Raw genomic sequence first — 20,485 nt, 5'->3', positions numbered from 1 at the left:
AAAGAAAACTTCTTCAATAATGTGTGCGTGCTTGTGAATGTATAGAAGTTGACCAAACTTTTCTTTCTTCGTCAATTCTTCACCTTTCATTTTTCTCTCCTCTTCAATCAAGAAAAACTCTTCCAATTCCTTCTTTTGTCAATTTCCATGACTAAACTAAATATTAAACCTTTTAATCTTCTCTCTTATCATATTAAAAAAAAAAAACTTATTTATCCCATTCTAGTTTCAACCTTTCTTCAATTATATTATACTTAACTAGTAATATGTGAACAAGTTGATTGGCCATTTTTCTTCACAAGAGTTTAAATGATGACACTTTTTAAATAAAATATCATTGTTATATAGTTATTTGGTGACATTTTTTAGTTTCATAAAAAAAAAGCCATTTTGGAGTTTTATTAACAATATTCTTGTGTAGGTAGAGAACCGGTATTTTTGGAATTCTTTCGCCCCCATATCTCCACATGGGAAGGACACGGAGACTTGAAAAAAGGGGATCCAATCAACTTGTTCTGACCTAGGATAATAAGCTCATAAGCTTATTGAGTTATTATTATTTTTCTTTTGTAAAAAACAATCGTATAATTTGATGAAATTTGATATTATAGAATTTTGTCTTTGTTATAAAATATTTTAGGACCCCATTTTGAAAAGTATCAAAAGGCTCATCTCATTTGGGATGGGCCTCACTCTATTGCTTCAATGTTTCTCATGCATGCAAAAATTTTGAAGTAAACTATTTACAAACTATGCTAAAATAAACCAACTTTACTACGTAAATAACTTTCATAGAGTGAAAATTCAATTAACTTAAAATCTTAGTTTGGGATCCCCTAAAACATAAGTTTAAAACTAGGAAAAAAAAATTAAAGACTCTAAACATTTAACTACCGACAAAATACATGAAAATATGTATGGAAGTCTGGCTAGTCCCATTGGCACAATCATATAATCTTCTTGTCATTTGTCAGTTTTTCCTTGCTCTTACCTGAAAAACCTAACAAAATAAAGGATGAGTATAAAATAATTTAGTAAGTGGCCCCATTACTGGGATCAAACTATGTAATCACATATAGTGAGTGCTTTGAGATCAGTGGGACATGCATACTCTAATTGTTTCTAGATGGCCATGTAAGTGGATAATCTGTCCCGTCCTATCACGCATGTCTAGTGGCTTAAACGCGCACTGTCATAACGTGGAAATGAACTTATCGATCCACAATATCATACATGAAAATGAATCCATTGGTTCACGACATCATAACATGGAAGTGAACTTGTAGTCTCACAATATCATAACATGGTGGTGAATCCGTCAGTCCATGGAGCTATAACATGGTAGTTAAGTTGTCGGTCCAAGGAGCTGTAACATGATGAACCTGTCAGTCCATGGGAGCTATAACATGGATGTGATAGAAGGGTAGATTATCACTACCTAATTAACATGCAACATTCATATCATCAATGGTCCCACACTATAAATCTTACATATCGACTAGTTTAGTCATTTTCATAATATTCATTCCTATCATGAATCATATTGTCGTCATAACAAATAGAAATTGCTCATAAAATTAAGCATGCTAATGACAATCTTTTTAGCCACACAAAACATAACAACATATCTCATTCATCCCTTAACATGCTTTTACAACTTAACCAACAAAATCTCATCATCTTTAACTAGGCGTCTGGCTTGAGGGTGTTCTAGTAATAGAGCCACTTGCCTTGAGAATAAGCCCAAACGTTGAAAGCAACCAAATTCCTTTTTATCTTGAATAAAAAGTCTTCTTGAATCAACCCCTGATATGAATTGGAATTAACTTAGATTTGTAGGGCTTAAACCAAATGTAAAACTCATGTCTCCAAGAGAACTTATCTAAATATAGCTTGACCCATGATTGATTTCCAACTTTTCTCAATAATTCAAACCAAATTCATCAAGAAGGAATTCAGACATCGTCGGACAACACGATAACACTTCCAAATTTTATCCATTAAATTTTAAATTGAATTATCTTAATCCAATAATCCATTATGATTACTCAGACAATTCAAATTTTTGAACAAACAACTATCCATTTACTAGAAAATGCGACTAAAGTTCTACGTTAACTAAAACAATGTAAGGTGGTGATTATGTATGTCTAAAAAATAAATTTAGGTCAATATGTAAAATTTTATTGTTCGTAACTAGTAGTATCAAAGCTATACCCTTGATTTAGTTGTGGTGGTGTGCTTCCATAAATAAGAGTTAGATTTGGTTACAAATGATTATTTTCAAAGAAAACACACAAAGAGGACTATTTGAGAAGCATACCAAATATTTTTGAAAGTTTTGAGGATAAACTTTTTAATTTAACCTTAAAAAATGGGTGGTTTTCGATTTCAAAATTTAAATTGAAATTCAAAAAAATTGAACGTAGTGGCAAAGATTGTAATTAATAAAACTGTAGGAGGTCAATTAGGTCATAGCGTTCTTTAAAAACCCAAAAGATCTTGCCTCTTTACTCCTCTGTCTTCCCTTGTCGCTCGGCTTCTCAGCCAAGCAGATATAAAGCCCCTCTTTCTCTCTCACTCACAATTCTGGATCCCTAAATCTAGGGCTTCTTTACTCTGAGGTAAGTCTTCAATTCCACGAATTTCTCGCCTTTCTTTTTGTTTCGGATTAATTTTCCAAGTTCTTTCCTTATCTGTTCTTACTCCGTGATTTTCCCTTACTCTTTAACTCCACCTGTGTTAATTTCGCATTCAATCATCTCTTAATTGTCATTTCCCGATCTCGTTTTTTTTTTTTTTTCCTTTTTGTGTGTGTGTGTTCTGGGTCTTGTTTGTTTGTTTATCTTTTGAACTCTGACGTTTGTATGTTGTGGGTTTGTCTTTGGAAGCTACGTTGTATTTGTGGTGAATTCTTAATTCCCAGATTTAGAGTTGTGTATTGCATGGAAGGGGATTTCGTATTTCTTGACTGTGTTTTTTGTTTGAAGGGAATCTGGAATTGTGTAAAGGAATGAGAAATGTTTTGATACGAGGAATGAAATGTTCCTATGTCTACTTGAGGTCATGTTTGACTTTGTTTTGAATTGTGAATTGGAGATGGGTTTTCTTTTTTTCCCTTTGGTTATTTTAGATGTTTTTTATATTTATTATTTTTATTTCGTTTGGCTGAAATAGAGTGGTTTTGATCTGGGTACCTTCAAATGGTGTTTCTAGAACTGTTTTCAGCTGCATGTTTATCATTGAAATTTCTGCCTTTTGTTGGGGATGATATTCTGTTCTGGAAATGAACTCTTGAGAGTTGTTTTCTGGTTTATACTAGGTTGTTAATTAGTGCAATGGGAGTTTTCCATGTCTCACTTGTGTTTGATGTAGCTACGAAGTTTCAGTTGGGATTCATTTTGCTTCTCAAGGATTGGTTTTGAGAAATGGATCCATTGCCTTCGTTTGTTCCCCTCTAATAACCAAACTCATCTTGTTCATCCCCCCCCCCCCAAAAAAAAAAAAAAAAAAAAAAAAAAAGAAGAAGAAGATAATTAGTGGTTCTACACCTCAGTACTGCTGCCACTAGGTTGTTGTTATAATCATTGTTTCAATATGAGTTAGTATTTAATTATTTAATCGTTCAGATATTTTTACTCATCTCTCTCTCTCTCTCTGTGGCTGATTAGATTTGACTTATTTTTGTTTTCCTCATTATGTGTAAAGGGATCTTTGTTCGTTTATCGGGATCACAATCAAGTACTGCAAGATGGATGGTTCATATAGCTTTTGGCAATTGGGCGATGAGCTGCGAGGTCAGACGAAAGTCTCTGAGGATCATAAATGGTTATGGGCTGCATCTAAACTGGCTGAGCAGACAAGATCAAAGGGGGAGCGCCTCAATAACCTTGATTTTTCAAAGAGCGCTCTTGATGCACGGCCAAGGGAAAAGTTTGGTTTTCAGGAAGATAACAAATTTGAAAGCTTCAACTTTAACATGTTGAGCTTGGATTCAAAAATGACCGACCCTGTTAACAAAAGTTCATTAAGGAATGGAATTTACAACATGAGTGCAGTTTATGGCAAAAACAATACAAATGTTGCTGGAAATCTGCCCGGTACCAAGTACAGTGGCAATGACTATGTCAACAAAGATCTTACCAATTACAGCAGTACCAACAATAACGTTGGCGAAAATGCGAACTCCATCAATGCAATTGACAAAAGATTCAAGACATTGCCAGCAACAGAGACACTGCCCAGAAATGAAGTGCTTGGTGGATACATCTTTGTCTGTAACAATGATACCATGCAGGAAGATTTAAAGAGACAACTTTTTGGTAATTGTGCTTTTCCCCTGTTTATTTTTTCTAACATTGGAAACAGAATGAAGGAGCAACTCTTATTATGCTGCATATCTCCTATTTTCATTTTGTTTACTGTGTGATTATGAAGATGAAAGGTTGGAATTTCTGAACTAATTTGCTTGGAAGAATTTTATCACGTTTCACTCATTAAATCAAAATGAATGATTAGAACTTTATATTCAAAAAATCAAACCTGTAATAGCTGTGGCTAGGTTATGGGAAATAGTTTGCGGCACAATCTCATATGCTTTATTCTTTGTGTGTTTTGCAGGTTTGCCACCAAGATATCGGGATTCAGTGCGTGCAATAACTCCGGGCTTGCCTCTGTTTCTCTATAACTACACCACCCATCAGTTACATGGCATTTTTGAGGTCTGTTATCTTTACTTTTCCAGTTTCTTACATCAAGTCAAACATCTTGTTATTGTATACTATATCTGTGTTTACAATTATGTGTGATTACTGATAAAGAACATACCAATAGCCATTATGACATGTCTGATACGATCATGTCAAAATGGCTCAGTTCGAAGTTTCTCTTTTTATTTCTTATATTTACAGTATCATTAATGCCATGCCAATAAGATAGTAGATGTTATATATTATTTGTTACTGAAGAATCTTTAATTGTTAATATTTTTGGACATTGAAACTCATACAAGGGAAAAGTGAAATATTGATTGAAGTTCGTTCTTTTTGGGAGTAGTTGTTTGGTAACTGGATTTGAATTCTGCTACTTATTTTGTTTCACGATTGGCTACTGCAGGCAGCAAGTTTTGGGGGCTCCAACATCGATCCAACTGCTTGGGAAGACAAGAAATGTAAAGGTGAATCCAGGTTTCCAGCTCAGGTAGTGTCTCATCTGCAGTATTCCATTTTCTCGACCAGCTGTTCAGGAGGCCAATAATTTGCTAATAGAAGTCTCTCTTTTTCCCAAATTAATAGGTAAGGATCCGCATTAGAAAACTCTGCAGGGCACTAGAAGAAGATTCCTTCAGGCCAGTCTTGCACCACTATGATGGTCCAAAATTCCGTCTTGAATTATCAATCCCAGAGGTACTGCAACATTCCCCCCTCCAATCGTGTCGTCTTCTCCGTTCTCTCCATTTAACTTTCTTTCCCCCTCCCCTTGTATGTTTCAAATACTTATTCTGTATAAGTTTTGTTTGGTGGTGGTGCAGACATTGGATCTTCTAGACCTGTGTGAGCAGGCGGGTTCAGCATCATAAGTTAATCAACAATGACAAGCTTATGCATCACAGAAAATGGCAAATGAAGAGGGCTCAATGGTTTCTGTCCGCTAAGGCTAAGACACAGACTTTCCAAAGAGCGCAAGCTTGGGATAGTCTGATCAAGCAGAGAGAGTAGTGAGTTTGGTGAGTGGAGGCTTAAGCCGAAATAAGTAAGGGAAAAAAAATTTGTATCTTCTTCTTGTATTGTTGTATTGTATCATCAGACAAGGTGAGTAGATAATGTAATAGTGAATGATAGAAGCCATATATATGGATGAAAAAAAATGCAGCCATATTTAAGGCTCGTGTGTTTCTTTTTATTGAAAGACTATTTTATGAATTGGTGCTACACAATAGGCACTTTTATCGTCTTATATTTGGTTTGAGGGGGGGGGGGGGAACAAAAAGAAGTTACTAATGAAAGATGAAGAGATTTGGACATTGAATTGTTGTTTTTAGTTTTTAGTTTTTATAATTTGAAGTTCGGCTTAAATTTGAAGAAAACTCGGTGCATTTAGATGGCTGAACTGATTATTATGGTTAGTGATTAATAGTCATAATAGTTGAAAATGCCTACGGGAGTCCCACACATAGGGTGGGCAAGAATGACTCTTGATTTAGATTTATTTGTGCAATATTACTAATGATTGATTCATTGACATTCAAGTTTCAATTGAATATTTTTTATAGTTAGGATTAATAAGGTATTTTCTCTGCTTACGAGTAAAATAAACAATGGTAAGGAACGTGAAAATCAGAAAAAAGAGAAGAATGCATCTGTGGTGGATGATCTACAAACCGATTTGCCGAGGACTCTAAGAGGCCAAATCATGAGTAATTGAGTTACACTTGTACATGACAACGAGAAAGTCATAAATTTATCTATAATTCAATATGTTACGGAGGGAAGCAACAAAAGTTTGAATCTAATCAGCGTATCTATCTTTTCATGTTGAGAGATTTCATGTGATGGGAAATATGCTTCAGCCAAGAGAGAAAAGACGTTAGCTTCAAAAATTGATAAGGAGTTAGACCAACGAAGGAGAGAATAGAGTTTTATACGAAGAAAATGAAGCTAAACAAGTTCAAACTAATTCAAATGAAGCTCATGCCGACAATCAATGGAAGGTTACTCAAAGTCCACCCAATCAAGAAAGATTAAATGCTTGCTTCCTAACTAAGTTTCAATCTTATGACGAAGAAATACTATCTTTGGAGCTCCAAAAGTCATTTGGACACTGAAGAGATAATGAATATTCATTCACATATTTAATGTCATTTGTATCTATTTATTTCATGTATTTACATTTATTGAAGGTTCATGTATAAACTTGGTTGGGGCTAAATTTTAAACAATATAGGGTGAAAGATTGTATCCTTTCATAGTGTCTTTTCAATTAGTATAAATATCGATGTATTTTTGTTATTTGAAGATAGAATTGAAATTTGAATGGATTTATCATAGAGTTTAATCTCTCAAATTTTTATGCTTTCTTTGTATTCTTGTGTTTAGAATTCATATTTTAGAACTTTCAATCTAAATTTGATCTATTAGATTGTGAAAAGTTTGTGATCCTAAAATTAAGAACAAATTTTTCTTTCTTCTTGATCTTTGATCATCTTTCCAAGCCAAATGTATTTAGCTTTCTTGGAGTTATTTATCAATTCATTAATAAGGATCATTCTTATTATTGCCGTAGGGGTTCACTTAAGAGGAGTTCTCAAACGTAATCGATGCAGCTTACTTATCATTTGCCTTCATAAAAAGCGATGATAGCCAACATAGTTTCAACACTAGAACTACTAACAATAACTCCAAAACCCATGTCCGCATCGACAAAAGCCGCCCATTTACCTTGAAGGGATCCAAAGGAGGAGGTGAGGATTCAAATATTAGAATATTTAATCACTTTAAGTCATATTTGATTTATACAAATAAAATCTCATACAATTAAGCCGCGTCAAATAATATTTTCTTTTAAGTATTCATGCCAACATAAGTACAATTTTAGGGTCAAGATACCAAAATCATCTCCACTCATATGTTCAAATAATCAACTAACATAATTCAAATTATAAACATATGTATTCTCGAATCTTATTCTTTGTTTGAGATTCATATATATTTTTTTAAAATTTTCATAGAGATTATTAGGGTTGGTAGACAATCTGAAAACATAAATTTGAAAACAAGCGATTCAGTGAAAAAGGATTCAATGAAAACAAAGTTGTATTTCATGTTTTCATGTATGTGTTTGGTAGCAAATTCATAAATTAAATTCTTTATTTAAACAAAATTTCAAAATGTGATGAAAATATATTTAGTTATTTACTAATTAGGTAGAATATAAACTATTACTAATTAATTTTTGAACTTGTTTTATATTAAAAATTTTGTAATATCATTTAATATATAATATATTAACAGTATAATTGTTATTGTTTTTATCATAATAAGAAGCTGTTAGATTTTAGATGAGGGAGGTGGGTTTAAAGGTTGATGGGCGATCAACGGTCAAAGGAAAACGAAATGGCGCCAAATGTTCACCATAAGTACGGTCAGTGGCCGTAAATCCAAAACGTAACCCCAAAACAAAATATCATCAGCCTCTTTTCATGCCCCAATCAAACCACTAATCTCCATTTCCCTCTCTAACCTCTTCCTATCTCTCTGCTTCCATGGCTTCAATTCCCTATTCTTCCCTCTGCCTCACCACAAATCCTGTTCCTACCCGAATCGGATCTCCATCCTCCCACAGATTCAATTTCACTACCCTCCGAATCGGATTCCGAATCCAATCGCCGGTCACTACGAGAATTAGGTCTTCCGTTTGCAGAGCTGCCTCCCTCGCCTTCCGAGACCTTGATGCCGACGATTTCCGTCATCCTCTCGATAAGCAGGTTCAAAGTTCTTCTCGTTTCTTTAACTGGCTCTATGAATACATCTTTTTTGAGATTGATGAAGTTTCTTGTTTGCTATGGAAATGAATTTCTTTTAACTGTGCCTCTGACTGATATGAGACAGGTTAGTTTTGGGTCATGTGTTAGATTCAACTTTAAATTTGGTTTTCAAAATAAGTTTTTAAAATTCTTTTCGAACTTCTTTTTTTTCTTTTTTTTCTTTTTTAATATTCCCTTTTCTTCCTTTCTCTCATTTCTCTCTCTAAATTTCCCTCCCTCTCTTCTTCCTTTTGTCAACTTTCTCTAGATCCCTTCTCTATATTTCATCTCCAGTAATGATATCACTCGGTTCCTTGTATTTGGTCTATGATGATGGCAACCGCGACAAGAAGCAGAATTTTTTTTAATTCTTCTGGCAATGCGGGATGATTCATGGCAACGAATGGAGCTTTTCTAGGTGCCAAACGAACCACATGCAGAGAGAAAGTGACTAAAAACTAAAGCAAGGATCAGAGCTAGAACAAGAACAAAACGAGATAACGAAAATAGAGCAGGAAAGTGAGCTAGAACTAGAATTAGAATGAGGAAAAAAAAAAAAAAAAAATCCGAAAAAAGGCTTGATGACCTAGCAAAAGGTTTGAATACTTTGTTTTGAAAAAGCCAGTCAAATTACATTTAAAAAAAAATTTAAGGTCATCTGTACAAAGAACCAATTAGTTTTTCTTCATATTTGTTGGGTGTGTTCCGAGAATTTATTTACAATGTTTGTTCTCTGATATTGATAATGGAAGTTTATTCTAATTCTGATACTGATTTGAAAGGTACTTTTGGTTTTCGAGGCTTGATGCGTAAGATATGAAATATAAAAATGAGAAGATACTGACATTGTAGGAATTCAAGCTTGGACCTATTGTTGTGATACCATTTATACTGCATTAGACCAAGAAGTTTAAGCTTTTGATTTAGACTAAGTGAATTAATCTTTTCAATTCGTTATTTCACTCCAAAAGAATTCCTCATAACCATTAACGGAGTCTTCTCTCTTTCTGATTTTGACTCAACATTTAATACATATTATATTCAAGTCTCTAGAAAAACAAAAGGATTGTAAAATTGTCTAATAAAAAAGAATTCTATTTCCTACAAAATTTGAAATTAAACTCAATGGTGTACTCTACGATGTTAGATGATAGAAGTAACTTATGTCGATATCCTTCTTTTTAATTAAAAAAAATAATTATGTTAGTAGTCAGATACTTTGTTGCTTAAGTCAAGCATTGTTCTTTCATGCAGAACACAATGATATTGCGGGCAATTCCAGGGTTGAGCGAGCTGGGGAAGGTTTTATTGGGTAAGACTGAGAACTGAAGAACTTCGGAATGATTATTGAGCATCCAGTTGATTTGGACATACCTATCAGAAACAATTTTCTGCTTTTTCTTTTGAGTATCCATAATTTATTGTTGGGACATGACTGAGTTGTTAGTTGTTACAAGTTGAATTAATCTTGTGAACCTGTTCCAGTTAATGAACTTACAAAAGAGCTTTAAGAAATCTGATCTGCCATCAGGTTGGTGACGTTTTCATCAAGATGATTAAATCATTAAAGACGGTATATCAACCTTTCTACAGAAACATATTATATGTATATGGTCACGTGAGCATAAATTATTTTCTTTTTATATATGTGAGTGTTTGAGCTAGCTAGCACACACCTCAACGATTTTCAAGAGAAACCTGCCTATCCTACTACATTTTATTACTAAGAAAGCGCATAGGATATTAAATTCTAGGTAGTTGTTGACCAACATGACTTGAATCCGTTTTCTCTAAGTCCTTTACAATTTACATTGGTCTTATTATCCACTATGCCAACTTATATGGGTTATACGAGCTGATCTTATTTATTTTTTTTGATATAGTATATATTTCAAATAGTTTCTTCCATACTGGTTTGCTGCTCTTTGGCTACATAGTGCTATTATTTTTTTCCTGTTTAATGGTACTGTTGTTTCATCATTGCAGGAACCGTGACTGAGCAAGTCATGCTTCTTGAGAACATAGGAACATCAATTCTTGTTTCTAAAAATCAGGTTTTTCAACCCTAAAAATCCATCCAACAATAGTACTTTTTGTAATATGGAAAATTGGATGATGAGCATTTGTTGTTCCTTATTATGTGAACGTGATGGGATTGAGCCTGGGGATTTTACTACTAGTGTTTAGCAAATGTTTCTTCCTTTTTCAGCTTTCAGATCTTCATCAATTGATGATTGAGGCTGCCAAAGTACTGAATGTTGAGGCTCCAGATCTATATGTCCGTCAAAATCCTGTTCCAAACGCTTATACTTTAGCCATAAATGGTAAAAAGCCGTTTATTGTTGTTCATACTGGCCTTGTGGAGCTTCTTACACAAAAAGAATTGCAGGTCAGCAGTTATCTTATGCTGTGATCTCATCAATAGCATCCATGCTAACCAGAATTATACATATCTGATGCAGTCTAAGTTTAGCCTCTCAAGTTACTGATTCAATTTGTATCTTCAACTTTTGTAATACCAAAAAAAAAAAAAAATAAAAAAAAATAAAAATAAAAAGAATAAAAAAACAAAGAAACAAAGGAACAAAAAACATAAAACAAAACGGAAAACAGAAAATGCTTAGCCCATACATCATTGATCAAATACATGGCCAAACCATAATGTGGAACTCACGTATATTGTTATTTATTATTTCATTTTTGCATGTTTGTTGTCCATCATTTTGTTTCTTATTGATGCTATGTGTCGCATGCCGTAATTTTCTATCACTTGAAATATTCAGGCTGTTTTGGCTCATGAATTGGGTCATCTAAAATGTGATCATGGTGTGTGGCTTACATTTGCGAATATTCTTACCCTGGGAGCTTACACTGTACCTGGTAAGCATTTAAATCACGGTTTGATTAGTATAATATAATTATTGGGGCTATTTGTTGATTGGTCCTTTTGGAGAATGAAAGAGCACTAACTATTAAGCATTAATGCAATTGTGCAACATTCTAATTCTAGAACAAGTCACTGTTCGTGTGCACACAAAAATTTTAGCATGAAAGTAAGTAATTTTGCTTCATGTTAATTCACGGCAAACATTATGATGTGATATTTAAACGGAAAAATAAAACCCAGGGATTTGTAGGCTCAGGGTAAAAGTATTTAAAAAACATGCCTAAATTTCATTTATTATGTTTTATAGGGCTTGGTGGATTTTTAGCTCAGAACTTAGAAGAACAGTTATTTCGTTGGCTTCGAGCAGCAGAGCTAACTTGTGATCGTGCTGCCCTTCTTGTTGCACAGGATTCTAAAGTACAGAATTTATTTAACTAGAAACCTCATATTCCTTCTGAATCTCTCTCTCTCTCCCCCTCCTTATCTGTAGATGAATTTTATTTTTGAAACTTCTTTTCTCATCTATTTTATTACTCATTTGCTCCAACAAGAGGTGGTCATCTCTGTTCTGATGAAATTAGCTGGGGGCTGTCCATCTATGGCCGATCAACTGAATGTGGACGCCTTTTTGGAGCAAGCTCGCTCATATGACAAAGCTTCTTCAAGCCCCATAGGATGGTATATAAGGTGAATAATTTGTGAAGCGTATAAAATATAAAGTTATTTCAGTCTATGTTCTTATCTAGCTGATTGTGTTTGCAGAAATGCTCAAACAAGACAACTCTCACATCCTCTACCTGTTTTACGAGCACGTGAGATTGATGATTGGTCAAAAAGTCAAGAATATAAAAATCTTTTGAAACGTGGAACAAAGATCAATTATGTTGAAACAGCATAGCTGCCTTGCGTACATAATCAGAAATATTGACAGTTACAGTACCTTTTATATGGTAAGTGATTCTGAGTTTCTTTTTATCCTTTTGTCCAGTGGCTGTGATGTCGATTACCTTAAACATTAATAGGATTACATTACTATGACTTATATTCTTCACATATGTTTTTTTATCTTAGTCTACGTTACCATGACCTTTATAAACTTAAACATCAATATGATCGCATAACTATGAAAATCAAATGTGATCAATAATAGGTCATCTGTTACAGTAGTAGTGTTTTGTTTGTGGAATGATGGAATCCTTATATCACATTCTATCGTGGAACTGGAAGCATGTTAATTTTCTGATTTTGTATTATATACTTGATCCTTCCTGTACATTATCTTGTCCAAGGCTAAAAGATGTGAAAAATGGCGCATGACAGAATGAACTGCTGTTTAGAGTATACTACTTTGGAATTTAGGATGGTATCGTTTGTTAGGTACATGGGAGGATATTTTTCACTATGCTGCCATCATCTTGCTAAAATGTTAAAACAATTTTTACGGTATCCATGGTTAAATTACAAGATTAGTCCTTAAACTTTTAGTTTTGTGTCTGTTTGAGGCTTGTACTTTAAAAAGTGTATAATAGGTCCCCAAAATTTTGAATTATGTTTTCAATATCCTTCAAATTAAAAAAATGTTTATTAGGTCATTGGATTTTTTATTTTGTGTTGAATAAGTCTTTGAATTTCATATTTAAAATTCAGTCTAGTTAGATAAAAAAATTGAAAGTTTAGGTTCCATTAGACACAAAATTGAAAGTTGAAGGATGGATCTATTAAACATAAAATTGGAAGTTGAAGGACTTATTAGATATATTTTAAGTCCAAGGACTAGTTAGACATACAAATGAAAGTTCAAAAACCTACTAGACACTGTTTTAAGTCTAGTGATGTCCTACATGGAAACTTAAAAGTTCAGGGACTAAACTTGTAATTTAACCGTATCCATTTTATTAGTTGGTTTAATACATCTGGTGAAGTTACAGATTTCCTTGATGGAATCATCATTTTCTAGTCCTCGCAATTGTATGGTACTGTAAGCATTTCTATCATCTCTATCTGATACGCTTAGCATTGTGTTTCGTTATTTTGCATCATTTACAGGTCATCAAAAGGCCAATACAATGGACAGTGTATGAATAGCGCTCCACCATTGACGATTATGTTCCAAACTTCCTAATTGGAGGCTTCTTAGATATTCGTGTCATATGTACAACAAAGTTCAGTGTTATCGTGACACGAAGCAGCATTTTCAGAATTTACATCGACACAGAGGTGGTATATAAATATTCATTGCTTCCAGTTCGGTAGCAAATTATACTCAATCTTAGATAAGAATTTACAACAATGTAAATGTACTGTACTGTAACAATTACTGTGGCTCCTTTTTATCTCCACAAATAAATAAAGTATACTTCGTTTGAGACAAAATACAATGTTTGCTGGTTTTTATTCTGAATTTTCCTCAAAGAAGAAAGGTACAGCAATAATACAGGTTTCCTAACTTGTCAAAATGTTGAAATTCCTCGACACTGCCCTCAGAGAAAACAGATGATTATAATCAAACACAGAAGAATCACACTCTTCCACGGCACAGAAATTCTGAGCCCGTGAGAAACACTCAAAATGACATCATCTATGACTGGACCACAGAGGTCTCCATCTTTTGTTTGGGATGTAGTGTAGCTAAGGAATGTGATTGTATTAACATCAGGAGCTGCTGCATTGAATGTCATGGAGAATTTTACAGCTGAACCTGTTCCATTACTCTCCAGTGTGAAATTCCGAGATGTAGATCCAGCTTGAACACCAACAAGAAATGTAGCTTTGCACGAATCATTGGCATCACCCAGTGTGAAATTCAAGGTATAAGAAGAACCTGCCTGGAGTTTCGGTGCTGCTTGAACTCCAGATGAAACTCCTGATACCAACTCTACAGCAGCATTGCCTTGTGGTACAAAGAAGTGTTTTGAATTTATGTATCTGACTTTCCCCAGGATTGCCCACTGTATTAGTGGTGAAAAGAAAGGAGTAGGAGCTGAATCCAGCAGAACTCCTCCCTCTGAGCTCTCAAGAAAATCTGGTCCGTATTCAAATCTTCCATTGACTACTAAGTTGTCTGCGCCAATCAAGAGCACCAAATATATCTTAAGTGAAAGCTTTTTGAGATTTACAATATTATTTTCGAGTTTTCGTTTTATAAGGATTACCAGAAAGCTTGTGTTGATATTAGCTGACCTTGTTACTCAAATTAAGTTTTTCTAACACTTTGCTTTTTTTGTATTATTTTGTTATTCTCTTCCTCTCACCCATCTTTCTCTCTAGAACCAATGATGGAAGATGGTGAGCAAGACCAAGGAGTGAGATCAAGAAGAGAGAGTGAGAGGAAGAATCCAGCCGCGAAGGGGAAAGAGTTGCAGAAGGGAAAAAAAATCAAAGAAGCGAAAGGAAGGAGCGATATGTGATAGGAAGAAATGAGATCCATGTTCGCCGCTCAGTCCATAGAGCATGTTTGTGGGTTGAATCGGTAATTTCACAATGCGCTTGCTGAAGACCAAATTTGATTTCAAGCAGTGGGTCAAATTTCATTTGTTCTCTTGGAAATGGACATCCATACGAAAATCCCAACGACTTGGTTAGAAATCGCCACCAGAAAAGCAGGGAGAGCGAGAGCACTAGTTTACTGATACAGGTTAGAAAAAATTATTTTGAGAAACTAGCTCTCATTGAGCTAGTGCGATATTTTTAGATGTGTCAGGCAAAATATTGATGGTTTTTGAGCACATTATGAGGATCTTAGAAATCATGTACTTACCACTGTCTGGCATCACTATACCCATTGTCTTGATATGAAGCGAGTCAATTGCAGGCCAACAGGTTGGTGTGGAATCGTTTGCTTGGCTTAGAATTTCAAGGTTTACAGGCTCTTCATCTCCCCAGCTGCCCAGATAAACGCCATGGACCTCCCATGGCTCCTTTCCATAATGCTGGCTAAAGCTAAACACCGAATCAGTATCCGGTGCAGAGATCTGTAATGGAGCTGTAACCGAACAGTTCTGACCACCTGGTGCAAACGCAAAGGTCAGCAAGTAACTCAAAAAATCCACATCGGCTTTGAAGGTCTGGTTGATTTTTCCATCTTCACCCAATAATATGGCATGTCCTTTGTCTGGCAACGAAATGTTTTTTATTTGGTCAACTGTTATGTACTCAACCGCCCCCTGAAATGTCCATCCTGGAATTGTGTTGTTTTTGTTCAGTGTTACTGATGTTTTGTTTGAATTCTTCGGCAGGTTTGACGGCGGAGATTCGAAATCTGCATTCTTCAGAAGTTCTGAAAATGAACAGAGACAATGTAAGAGAAGGAGATAAAATGGGGTTTTCTTCTTATTATTTTTTTCAGTTTCTGAAATTGTTAAAGCAGTGGCTGAGCTTTACCTCTGGATGTTACTCCGGTGGAAACAAGGAGGAGGAGGAGAATTTCCAGCAGTCGCGTTGATTGGTTGGAGGAAGAAGGGAGCCAGAATGCCATTGTCACGTGGAGAAATGGGTAGACTTTGACTTGGAGTTTGCAAGACAAGCAGGTACAGCTAGCTAGTTGAGTGGGTTTTATCATTAAGTAATGTGTCGTGGACAACCCAGAATATACTTCTAAAGAGGGAGCGTTTGATCGACTAAGTGAGGTTAATAAGTATGAGGTTAATATAGTTAATATATCGAAGTTAATAAGTTTTTGTTTGGAGTTTAGTATAAGGATAGAAGAAGAAGTTCTTTTGGTAAAAAAAAATAAAAATAAAAATAGAAACATTTAATAAATAAATGAAAGTAGCATATGGTCAAATGTTAAAGAAAAGATAACATTGCTACAATATTAGAAAATTTTCTGAGATGGACATTAATGAATTTGAAAGTACGACCAATCATGTGGTTTCCACTTGGCCTTGGCCATCCAATTGCCAGAAGATTCTAAGGGATGAGAACTGAAAGGAAACTTCCTTCCGCATAACATAAAATAATCATCGAGACTAATGTGATTTTTATTTTTGTTTCGAATTGGTCGGAGGCTCTTGACTTTGAAAAATCATACAGAGAGTTATCTGCACCCACAAATGATATAAGTACTAATGTTGCTTTAGCTTTACTCACATCGATAACACATTTCTATGTGGGTCTTAGCAAAAAAAAAAAAAAGGATTAAGTTTTGAATTCTCTCCTTTCAAATTATATTAAAAAAATTAATTCGGTAGTATTTCTTTAGTTGTACATAAGATTTTATTAGCTATAATTTTTTTTTGGATAGTAATAAATGTAACCATTAAATTTAAAGTACTAATAGATATAACACAATGAAAAAAAAGATTACAAGCAAAACTTTTAGATTCGACTCCCAGTATCTATCATTTCGTTAGTAGGAGTTTATCGAGAATATATTTGATTAATTTTGAAATTCTTTAAAAATATAACTTATACACATTTTCAATTATCATTTCATTTTTTTTTGTGCAAGTACATATTAACTTCAAATATTGTTCCGTTTCTTTTATAAGAAGTTTGTAAATCGTCGTACTTGTTTGGTAGAAATTTCTTATAATGATGTATTTGATTCCAATAGTATTTTTACTTTTCTTCATAATAATTTATATATTAATTCAATATAATTTACATTTATATAATATTTTTGTCTTTAATAAATTAATATTTTATTATCATGCATTCTGTTTAGATTAATTCTACATGTTATTTTGTAATACATATTAGTTTAAATTGTTTAAAATTTTATCTACAACATCACTAATAACTAAAATTTCATAAAATTTAAATATTAATTATTAAATATCCATGATTTCCATTATAATCTTTAAACAAAGATAAACATCATAATAATACTAAAAGAAAAACATTTCACAATATATTAATATGTATGTAATTTGGGGTGGATTGAGTCAGAAAAAAGTTATTGAACCTGAGGCCCAAATGACAAATTTGAAATTTTTTAGAGGAATTGGAGCAAATGACAAGAATTTCGTTTTGAAAAATAGCAAAATCAGTCAATAATAAGATGTATGGTAACTCATGTGACATGCACATGACCACAAATTTTTAAATACATGATTTGCCTTTGTCTGGTTTGTAGTTGTTACTGATGAAACTACAAATAATGGTAAGTATATAATCATAAACAAGGTTGAGTGTTGTATAGAGGGTAATTGCTTATTTTAATTGCCATTTCCCTCATGTAGTTAATGTAATTTACATATTTTATTATTAATTTAGGTTCTATTTAACTACTTTTCGAATCAATCTCATTTTAATTAAATATCCAGATTTTTCTATCAAATTTTCTATTTTAAATTTTCATAAATTATCAAATTTCATTTTAACTAATCAAAATTTAAATTTATTCTAACCTCTGAATTGTTTTTCATAATTTTATACATATTCTTAATAAATTAGTTGGATCTTTCTCATATTTAAATTTTTTTATATTATTAGATGTTTATATTATTTTGACATTTTGGAAAAAAAAAAATATCCATCACTATCATAAAAAAAATATCCATCACTTTTGTTATTCACATAAAGTGTTTATTTTCTTATGGTTTTTTTCACAAGGTATTGTTTTTGCTATGACTTTATAACGGATTAGATTTCTCTTTTCCTCTTTTCATTGATTTATTGATTTTCCTCTTTTCCTCTACATTTGTTCTTGTATGACGATTCAATCTTCTTTTATTTTATTATTATAATCAACTTTCTTTGTTTTTCGGCCAAAGAAGATGAAAACTTGTTCATCAGAGAGAATAAGAATTAGACACTACAATAAATTGGAACATCCACGGTTGCAGGGAATGTTGGAGAATTGCAATTATGATTTTTGTGTGGTAGTTGACTATTTTCTGATGTAGTATAGATATAAATTTAAACATATTTCCAGTTTGTCCTTAATGGGCTCTGAAAATTAATGATTCATGTTTCCAAATTTAAATGATATATTCTTCTAATTTTTCTCCAACAATATTTATTTGAATCTATCTTTTGTTATCAGATTCTGTTTTTTTTTTTAATGATTTGTTTATACATTTTGTTATTATATTAATTTTTTGTGTGTATATTATTACTCTTTATATACCTATTTATTATTTCGATAAGATTTGTTTTATATTGTTTCATTTTTTTAATAAAAAACCTAACCCTTATTTCCAAAGTTTCAATATATTTATAATTTTTGTGAAATTAAGCACTTTCTTCCCTACATGTTTAAAAATATATATTTTTTTTAAAAAAATCATAATTCTACTTTACCTCCCTCTTATCCTATCCTTTTATTTCTATATTTTCTATTTCTCATTTGCAACAAGCTTGTAGCCATAACATTTCCACAAACTCTCCCAGCATACCCTCATCACCACAGTTGCATCTTGGGTCACCTTCTTTAGAATCTTCCATTCTTTTTTTTTCTCACCGTCACCCTCTCTGCTACATTTTGGTTTGCAGTCAAATCTTCTTTTGCTCATTATCGACTTGTTCTCTAAGTAGCCGTATGCCACCAGTGGTGAGCATCAAACCACATATACACCATCGCCAATTGTTTCTCAGTGAGGTCCATATTGGCGAGTTTTTAGATTTTCAAACCCTTTCTAAGATTTTGACAATGCTATGTTTTTTTTTTTTTTTTTTTTGCTTTTAGAAGTTTAGGTAGAGTGTATTCGCAGTTTTTGAGTTGTTTTTTGAAGCATTGTTTTTTTATACTCAATTTGTTAGTCTTTGGGGTAGTTTGATCATTTACCAATTTGTATTTTCTATTATTTAAATTCGCTTTGTCATTTTTACAAATTTGAAATATTTTTGCCATTTTTCCAAATGAAATTTTAAATTTTGCTATTTCTCAAATTTTTAACCCAACCTAACTCAAGAATAAAACTAATCCAACCCAACTCTATTTGTATTGGATTGGGTAATCCAGGTTGTCGGATCATTTGAACACCTTTATTTATAAATAATAGGTTCATGGATTTAAGAAAATGTCAATAAATTTAAGGCTGTCAAGACAAATATCAAATTTCAAGGTTTATTTTGGAAAAATAAAAAATTGTTTCAAAATTGTGAAAATAGTAAAACAAAATTAAATATTAAAAAATAATAACTAAAAATTGTCAAAATTGCCCCTAACTAACCCTAAACCCATAACATTCGGAATTTGAAGGAAGTAGGTTCCAAAAATATCCAAAAAATAACGAATACGTTATATGTAAACAATGATCATGCTAAATAACGAATCTGACAAATTTCAAATCTACACCTACAATGAATTGTTATCACACTAAATAAGGCATGCATTTAAAACAATAAAAATAAAAACAAAACCCTAAAATCTAATCCCGATCCTTCCCAAATCAAAAGATAAACGACATTCCACATCCTTCTCATCCAGCAACCCAACTAATCATCAAAGGGAGGAAAAAAATCCATCTTTCCAGCGACCGCAACACAAAATCAAGGTTAAAAAGCCTTCCTTCTATTCCGACATCCCCAAAATCTAACAGAAATAGTAGAGAAATGCCTTGTCGACAGGTAATCTAACCCAATTTTTTTGCATTCTCAACTATAATCTTCTCCAAATCTCATTTCCCCATTCAAGACACTTCTTTATTGATAACTTGTAGAAATACAAGTTATTTAGACTGCCTTATCTAGATATTGCAGCCAAAAGTTAGTGAATATGCGTTAATTGTATGAAAATTAGCTCAGAATTACAATAATTATAAATTATCGCAATTACACCCACTAACATTTTTAAGCTGGAAGAAAAGGAGATTTTACTCTGTTTTGCAGGAAACCAAGTCACCGCTTGCGCTTAAGGCTCAAGAAGAACTGATCAACGCATCTCTGTCACATTGCGCCCGCCAATCAACAATGAAGAGACGATTAACGCAATGACGGCGCAATGCGATAGTCGATCCATAGCTGACTTTCAACTGCATGCGGTAATAAAAACAAACACCGCATGTGAACTCATGATCAAAAGATGCAGATGAGCAACGCAAAAGCGGAGGATTAAGACACGTGTACAACTAACGGTTGTGCAGAATTGACGGTCTGATTGCATAAGAGAAAGAATAATATCTCTCCATCTT

The 20,485-nt window shown here is 33.2% G+C and overlaps 3 protein-coding genes and 1 long non-coding RNA gene across 6 annotated transcripts; 3 read left to right on the top strand and 1 right to left on the bottom strand.

The window, feature by feature from the left end:
• The first annotated feature begins 2,494 nt into the window (after positions 1-2,494).
• Positions 2,495-5,955, top strand: LOC120085211 (DCD (Development and Cell Death) domain protein). Its single transcript, XM_039041106.2, has 6 exons — positions 2,495-2,624; positions 3,709-4,322; positions 4,621-4,721; positions 5,116-5,199; positions 5,295-5,405; positions 5,531-5,955. Exons 2-6 carry the CDS (start codon positions 3,752-3,754, stop codon positions 5,576-5,578), a joined length of 915 nt encoding a protein of 304 aa, XP_038897034.1. The 5' UTR covers positions 2,495-2,624; positions 3,709-3,751; the 3' UTR covers positions 5,579-5,955.
• Positions 5,956-8,160: 2,205 nt separating this feature from the next.
• LOC120082524 (Peptidase family M48 family protein) lies at positions 8,161-13,781 on the top strand. The gene is made up of 9 exons (XM_039037729.2): positions 8,161-8,482; positions 9,776-9,833; positions 10,508-10,575; positions 10,731-10,910; positions 11,305-11,401; positions 11,716-11,825; positions 11,962-12,095; positions 12,171-12,358; positions 13,455-13,781. The coding sequence occupies exons 1-8, from the start codon at positions 8,261-8,263 to the stop codon at positions 12,304-12,306; spliced, it is 1,005 nt and encodes a 334-aa protein (XP_038893657.1). The 5' UTR covers positions 8,161-8,260; the 3' UTR covers positions 12,307-12,358; positions 13,455-13,781.
• Positions 13,736-15,966, bottom strand: LOC120082514 (Emb:.1 protein, putative (Protein of unknown function, DUF642)). Its single transcript, XM_039037720.2, has 3 exons — positions 15,789-15,966; positions 15,166-15,684; positions 13,736-14,469 (listed from the first exon to the last, which is right to left on the bottom strand). The coding sequence occupies exons 1-3, from the start codon at positions 15,964-15,966 to the stop codon at positions 13,889-13,891; spliced, it is 1,278 nt and encodes a 425-aa protein (XP_038893648.2). The 3' UTR covers positions 13,736-13,888.
• Positions 14,294-16,088, top strand: LOC120082532 (uncharacterized). 3 transcript variants are annotated; one of them, XR_016530434.1, is made up of 5 exons: positions 14,294-14,433; positions 14,676-15,042; positions 15,220-15,470; positions 15,644-15,705; positions 15,775-16,088. It is a non-coding gene; the product is annotated as an uncharacterized LOC120082532 (long non-coding RNA). The 3 variants fall into 3 exon arrangements; XR_016530435.1 differs by lacking the exon at positions 14,294-14,433 and having other exon boundaries at positions 14,521-15,042; positions 15,817-16,088; XR_016530433.1 differs by lacking the exon at positions 14,294-14,433 and having other exon boundaries at positions 14,521-15,042.
• Positions 16,089-20,485: the final 4,397 nt, after the last annotated feature.

Source organism: Benincasa hispida, chromosome 1, assembly GCF_027475165.1.
Source record: "Benincasa hispida cultivar pf3 chromosome 1, pf3_genome.v1.1, whole genome shotgun sequence".
Lineage (NCBI taxonomy): Eukaryota > Viridiplantae > Streptophyta > Magnoliopsida > Cucurbitales > Cucurbitaceae > Benincasa > Benincasa hispida.
Note: the sequence above shows the minus strand (reverse complement) of the source record. Positions and strands in the feature narration are given on the sequence as shown.